Below are 7489 nucleotides of genomic sequence, written 5' to 3'. Positions count from 1 at the left end.
TGTTGTTATCAATGGTACGTTTTTTTACTCGTACATAAATAAAAAGGTGTGGTGAAAATTAATTAATTTACAGGCAGGAATGAGTAAGGAGGCATCAAGCTGAGAAAGTTGAGAAGTGCCGATCTAGTTGGATGTGATGGAGCTGTCATGTTGATAGATGTGCATTTCATTCTTTCTTCCATGTCAGCCCCTGCAGTAACATCGTATTGGCAAAGGACAAGATGAAGGGAGCCAACATCACCATTGTGTCCAAATTCATCCTGGTGGGGCTGTCCGACCTGCCGGAGGTGCGCTTCCCTCTCTTTCTGCTGTTTGCTCTCATCTATGCAGCCACCCTGGCAGGGAACATCACCATCCTCGTCGCCATAGCAACGGACCTTCGCCTGCACAACCCCATGTATTTCTTCCTGAGCAACTTGTCCTTGCTGGACATCCTGTGTCCAACCATCACGGTGCCGAAGATGCTGGACATGCTCCTGTCGGAGAACAAGGAGATTTCATTTGTTGGCTGCATGCTGCAGCTGTATTTCCTCATCGACGTGTTGGGCACAGAGATCTTCCTTCTGGCCGTGATGGCCTATGACCGGTACATCGCAATATGCCAACCCCTGCAATACATGGCCATCATGAGTAGAAGAATCTGTGTTCAGATGGCAGCTGGTACCTGGATATCTGGGTTTCTTAACGCCCTGCTGCACACGTCCTTCACCTTTACGCTGTCTTTCTGTGGGTCTAATGAAGTCAATCAATATTTCTGCGACATCTCTCCCGTAATGGCTCTCTCCTGCTCCTCCACCTACACCAGTGAAATGGTGATCCTGGTGGTGGCCGGGGTCTTAGGAAGCAGTGCGTTCGTGATCACCCTAGTCTCCTATGTCTACATTGTCTTTGCCATCTTGCGCATGAACTCCGCCCCGGGCCGGCACAAAGCCTTCTCCACCTGCGCCTCTCACCTGACGGTGGTTGGCCTGTTTTACGGCACCACCATTTTCACCTACGTGCGCCCTTCCTCTCGCTACTCGCCAAATCAGGACCGGGTCATTTCTATGTTCTACGGGATCGTCACTCCCATGTTAAACCCCATGATCTATAGCCTGAGGAATAAGGAAGTGAAACGGGCCCTGATCAGAGTGGTCAGTCAGGAGAGATTTACAGGCAGGAGGGAAGATTAACTCCTTGACGTCCCGGCACTTACATACTCAACTTTAACTTTGAGAGTCATTCCACTAATGTCCAGGGGACCCCTCTTGTGCTTAAAGCTAAGCACAGGCTTAAACACTCTGTTGGATCAGAGACTTCCTATCTGTTGCCACGTGTTGCAATGCCCCAGTCGTGGAAACCAATGGGTGTCTTTCCATTGTAGGAGCTGGAAGAAGCCCTGAGAAGGAAAACTCCTTTCCTCTCCTGGCCATCCTAGCAGGGGACAAATCCAGTGCTGACGGCATGAGCTGTCACAGCTTAAACTACACCGCAAAGCTTTTCTAGATGGGGGCTGTAACAGGCTCACAGAGCCCAGTGATTGGCCCAGAGGGGAGCATGTAAAGCCCACATTAGGTTTGCTTGTGGTGGAATTGGCCTGGCTAATGGCATAAGGGCAGCACTTCCAATCAATGGCCACTATAAGAGATGGGCAAGAGGACTTGTTGTCCTTCAGAAAATGTTCCATTTCTTATAGAGTCCCAGATCTCCAGTTGGCGCCTGAGGCGGAATGCCTGTACAGCTGTTTTTCAGGGTAGTGTTTGAATAGACCTGTGGCTCTGCTTATACCGGTTGGGGTGTTAATAAAATTCATAAAAACTCTTTGAATCTCGCCAACGTTTTTCTTCATAAATAATCTCTCAGGAGCCACAAACAAATGAACCTGTTAAACACGGGTGACTGGGAGGTGTAGGTTGGGCCATGCCAAGGAACAGGAAGGAGCGGATGAGGGGGCACCCCATTTAGCAATCAAAATGTTGGGAGGGGGCGGTGTACCTCCTGGATGCTACCATGAGTTGCCTATGCTATTAAAAATGGCAAATGTATTTGACAAGCTGCAGCTGTGCTCTTCACATATGGAGGTGGGCACCTTTATCCTCCTGTTAGAATCATAGAATACTAGAACTGGAAGGGACCTCGAGAGGTCATCGAGTCCAGTCCCCTGCGCCCATGGCAGGACCAAATACCATCTAGTCATCCCTGACAGGCATTTATCTAACCTACTCTTAAATATCTCCAGAGATGGAGATTCCACAACCTCCCTGGGCAATTTATTCCAGTGTTTGACCACCATGACAATTAGGAACTTTTTCCTAATGTCCAACCTAAACCTCCCTTGCTGCAGTTTAAGCCCATTGCTTCTTGTTCTATCCTCAGGGGCCAAGATGAACAAGTTTTCTGCCTCCTCCTTATGACACCCTTTTAGATACCTGAAAACGGCTATCATGTCTTCTAAGTCTAAGACCTTAAGTCTTCTCTTTTCTAAACTAAACAAAAAGGGCAAGTTGATGGGGACTAAATGCAATAGCCTTTGGGAGGAAAGATGACAGGAGGGGGGATCACCCATCTTGTGCCTGTACTTTTCCGCTATCTGTGATGGGGGCTTTGTCTGGGAGAAGGCCTTTGTAGTCATGTCAGAGTGAAGGAAACATTACTCGGGAGAGCTCGGAGAGCCGGCAAAAGGCAAAGAGGTCCCTGAAATCGCCCCCATTCCTCTAAAACCTGGGCCAACCCATCCTGCATGGAACTCAGCTGATCGCAGGATACCCTCCATTGTTCAAATGTGCCACTAGATGGGGGAACAAGAGGTGCCCAATTCAGGGAGATGTCCGGGGTGCACTCAAGGTCTTTCCTTCTTGCTCTGCCAGCTGTAATAAAAGCTCCTTGCTGGGCAACCCTCTAATTTTTCCTTCAGTTTGTATGTGAGGAGCTGTCTCTAAATTTCTACCTGCCAGGAATGGGGTGCGTGTGTGTGTGTGTGTGTGTGTGTGTGTGTGTGTGTGTGTGTGTTCTTTTGTCCCTTGTATTTTTCTTTTCCTCAGCTTCCCCCAAAGCATTGTCTGGGAGGGTCATTACTGCTCCCTCATCAACTCTTTTTCCTGGAGCGAGACATCTCCTTCTGCACCTCACAGACTTCTCCAGTCCTTTATCTTCTAACCTCGCTGCTCCTGAATCAGAACCTACCAAATTCACATGAGGGGAAACCCTGAGATCAGGGCTGGCCAACCCATTTAACAAAGAGAGCCAAAACAGCAGCGGAAAAAATTTGAACAGCCACACCAGAATTGTCAAACAAAAGCAAAAAAAAAATCAAATTAAAAAAAAAAAAAAGGAGGCTGCCCCTTTAAGATGGCGATCGTCTTGGGTGCCATTTTTAAAACCTAGCAGCTCCGACCCGGTAAGCACAGGGAAGCCAGGGATTGGGGGAAAGCTGGCGGGAGGCGGGGACTATTGAGGGGTGTGCAGGAGAGGCTTCACGAGCCTCACTTTTGGGGGCAAGAAGCTGAATGTGGCTCACAAGCCGTGGGTTGGTCATGGCTGCCTTCGATCAAGGCCTGTTGAAAAGCAGCCATCTCATACCCCAGGTTACCTGTCACAGTCACAGACTTCCTGCGCCGGCGTCTCCCTGTCACGCTCTTGCTTCTGTGTTGCTGGACCTGTGCGGCCTGAGCCACATGGCTACCCCAGAGAGCATCTGACTCTGTGGTCAGGGTTGCTGCTTCCTTTTCTTTCTTAACGGGTTATTTCTCCACCTCCCCCACATCTGCCTTCCACTGTCCAGTCTCTTTATCTGAGCCTGTTTCTACCACCCACAACCCCTGCAGCCTCTCTCTTCGCCTTCACATTTGGAACTTTCCATTCGAGGCTGGCCCAGGTTTCCCCGTGATTAAAGAGCTGCAGGAATGCCCTGGGGCCAGTGAATCCTAGAACCATCAGGCTGGAAGAGGCCTCAGGAGTCAGCAAGTCCAGCCCCCTGCCCAAAGAAGGATCAACCCCAACTCAAGCATCCCAGACAGGGCTTGGTCAAGCTGGGACTTAAACACCTCTAGGGATGGAGATTCCACCCCCTCCCTAGGGAACCCATCTCAGAGCTTCCCCTCCCTCCTAGGGAAAGAGTTCTTCCTAATATCCAACCTAGACCTCCTTCCCCCGTAACTTGAGACCATTGCTCCTTGTTCTGCCATCACTGAGAACAGCCTCTCTCCAGCCTCTTTGGAATCTCCCTTCAGGAAGTTGAAGGCTGCTCTCAAGTCCTTCCTCACTCTTCTCTTCTGCAGACTAAATAGACCCAACTCCCTCAGCCTCTCCTCATAAGTAATATGTGCTCTAGCCCCCTCGTCATTTCTGTTGCCCTCTCCAATGCGTCCACATCCTTTCTGTATTGGGGGCCCCTGAATTGGTCATGACATTCCAAATGTGGCCTCACCAGAGCCGAATTAAGGGGAATAATCTCATCTCTAGATCTGCTGGCGGTGCTCCTCCTAATACACCCTAATATGCCATTAGCCTTCTTGGGCTATTCTAGTCATCCCGGGTTCATAAACATATTCCTAAAACCATTCCCAACCTTTCGTTCTTTCCCAATGTTCCCTTCCCTCCTGACATATTGCCTCACCCAACCAGGCTACCAGCCTGAGTTCCAGTACCAGAATCTGTCTGTACGTTGACTAGGACATGGGGATTACAGAGTGTGGTTCCACCCCACCTCCCTCTAATCTACGCTGCAGCCACCCTGAGTATGTTTCTAGCCCATGTGATGGTGGCGAAAAGCTTGACATGACCTGAGTGTCATCCAAAGGCTGCACACACAGAAGGCACATCAAAAGGATCTCAATTTTTTTAAGCCACTCATCATTTTACGGGGGCCCATTTTTATTTTGATGAGCGGGGGATATTTAAATCCCCACTTCTTTGACTATGTTGGTATGTCTAATTTACATACCTCTGTGGGCAGAAGCACGTAGTCTAGATATACCCTAAAAGTGCTGTCATTTGGGTTGGGTTATTAATATTAGCAGAACTGACTAAAATGGGGCGTGTGTGTTATGCAGTCTTGCCTTAATCTTTGTATTTATGCCCATCCGTGTGAAAAACTATTTGCATATATTTGCATATATATTTGCATATATATGCTACCACACTTAAGTTGCGGCCCTCAGCATGTTTTGTGAGTATTATTGTGGCTCCTGCGGCTTCCAAAGTTGAGTAGCCCTGGTCTAAGCAATGGGCTAGGAAAATACGCAATTAGTAACAATCTGAGTGGATATGAGGGGGGTAACACTGCTTTTTGCGATGACATGAGGTGAGGGGATTTGCTAGCATGACTGCAGCCTGTGCGGCTTTACGGGGATGAACTGGCAGCATGACAGAGAAAATTCCTAGATTGGTGGTTCAACGAGAAAACACGTCTGGAAAAGCCATTTTTCCAGGGTGAACCATTCAGAAGTGCCTAAGGGGGTGACAAATACAAGTCCCAGGGAAAATATTAGCTTCATTTCATATACCGAAGAATGGAGGCATATAGGGAAGTACTCATATTTTTAAAAAAATATTCTTTAACTCAGAGTCCCCATATTTAAACACCTAGGCTGATATCAACCAAGCCTTATTGACGTTTTCAGCAATGTATCCATAGCTCTCAAGACACTAATATCAGACAAAAAATGGTATCCACATCCAAACTACAAAAACCATCTGTGGCTATCAAGTGAATAGCCACAAATCGGCAGGGCTTCTAGATACAAAGTTTGTGTCTGTCTCCAGGCTGTGATCCACAAGAATGGTCCATGGATATAACGTGGATAGCCACTGATTTGCAGGGCTCTAATTCAAAGGAACCAAATATGAATCTGTTTCCCAGTATATGTCACGTTTTGCACCTTCTGAGGTGAGTTACCTCAAGAGTATCTGATCAGGATTCAGGGGACGGGAGTGGAGGAATGGGCCAGTTCTCTTTGGAACAAAGAAAAGGGGAAGAAAAAACAAACAAACTTGGAAGTCTGATTAAAAAACAACAAACGGTCTGGTAGCACTTTATAGATTAACACAACATGTAGATGGGACCATGAGCTTTCATGGGCAAAGCCTACTACTTCAGCAACTGGACACAGCACGTCTTTGTGTGCTGCTCCCTTGGGGACCAGAAGGTTTTAATGACCCCACCTGTGTCTGCCCTGAACTGTGAAATGCTTGGGCTCTCCAAGGAGTCTCTCCCTAAATGCTACAGAAATAAGTATATAAATAAACCCTGTGGCATCCAAACGCAATCCACTTTCCAGCCAATAGCAACGGATGCCTCTCGTCTGCAGGTATGTTGAATTGCTCTGGTTCCCATGGAAGTGGAATAAATATTCTCTTTTGGTTCTGGCAATTCGAAGTAATTCTGATTCCAAGCCAGGTCTTATGGAGATCAGATTTATGGACTTTGGAGTTCTGATTTTTCTCAGAAGGCTACACCCTCAGCTGGGGATACTCCATTAAAGTCTATTTTCCATTTACACTAGGGCTACGTCTAAACTGGCTTGATTTTCCAGAAATGCTTTTAACGGAAAAGTTTTCCGTTAAAAGCATTTTCGGAAAAGAGCGTCTAGATTGGCACGGACGCTTTTCTGCAAAAAAAAAAGAAGATTAAGGGGGGACATGATAGCGGTTTTCAAATATCTAAAAGGGTGTCACAAGGAGGAAGGAGAAAATTTGTTCCTCTTGGTTTCTGAGGACAGGACAAGGAGTAATGGGCTTAAAGTGCAGCAGGGGAGGTTTAGATTGGACATTAGGAAAAAATTCCTAACTGTCAGGGTGGTCAAATATTGGAATAAATTGCCAAGGGAGGTGGTGGAATCTCCCTCTCTGTAGATATTTAAGAACAGGTTAGATAGACATCTGTCAGGGATGGTGTAGACAGAGCTTGGTCTTGCCTTGAGGGCGGGGGGCTGGACTCGATGACCTCTCTAGGTCCCTTCCAGTCCTATTATTCTATGATTCTATGAGCGCTGCTGCAGAACTCTGGCCTCTGACCAGTCACGTACCCAGTGGCCAGGTCCCTGCAACTAGCAGCCAGAAGTCCGAGTCACAAAGGGGTTCCTATGTGCAGTCTGGAAGCCGGTGCCAGGCCACACTGTGCCCAAAGCCAGGAGGTTTTAAATTAAATTAATGGAGATTCCTAGAACTAAAAGGGACCTTGAAAGGTGATCAAGTCCATCCCCTGTCTTTACAGCAGGACCAAGTACCATCCCTGACAAATTTTTGCCCCAAATGGCCTCCGCAAGGATTGAACTCACAACCCTGGGTTTAATAAGCCACTGCTCAAACCACTGAGCTACCCCTCCTGCAACACAACAGCCCCAGAGGTGCTGCAGCTGTATCCACCCCTCTGTTTTCCAACCCTATAGCCTAGAGTTTATGATCTGTAGAAAGTGACAAAGATCGGGGTTTTTGCATTCAGCCCCTATTTGTCTCCTCCTCCAGTGTCCTCCTCGCATTCTTGTCTGCGGAGGAAAGTGCACCTGGAATA

General features: G+C 47.7%; 1 protein-coding gene across 1 annotated transcript; it reads left to right on the top strand.

Annotated features, from left to right (window-relative positions):
* The first annotated feature begins 221 nt into the window (after window positions 1-221).
* Window positions 222-1172, top strand: LOC102461112 (olfactory receptor 5V1-like). Its single transcript, XM_006111823.2, has one exon. It carries the CDS (start codon window positions 222-224, stop codon window positions 1170-1172), a length of 951 nt encoding a protein of 316 aa, XP_006111885.2.
* The last annotated feature ends 6317 nt before the right edge of the window (window positions 1173-7489 follow it).

Source organism: Pelodiscus sinensis, chromosome 4, assembly GCF_049634645.1.
Source record: "Pelodiscus sinensis isolate JC-2024 chromosome 4, ASM4963464v1, whole genome shotgun sequence".
NCBI classification, from domain to species: Eukaryota; Metazoa; Chordata; order Testudines; family Trionychidae; genus Pelodiscus; species Pelodiscus sinensis.
This window is presented reverse-complemented; position numbering and strand designations above follow the sequence as displayed.

Bases quoted from the DNA above. Each gene is read 5' to 3' on its own strand.
- LOC102461112 (XM_006111823.2), top strand. From the start codon at position 222: ATGAAGGGAGCCAACATCACCATTGTGTCCAAATTCATCCTGGTGGGG.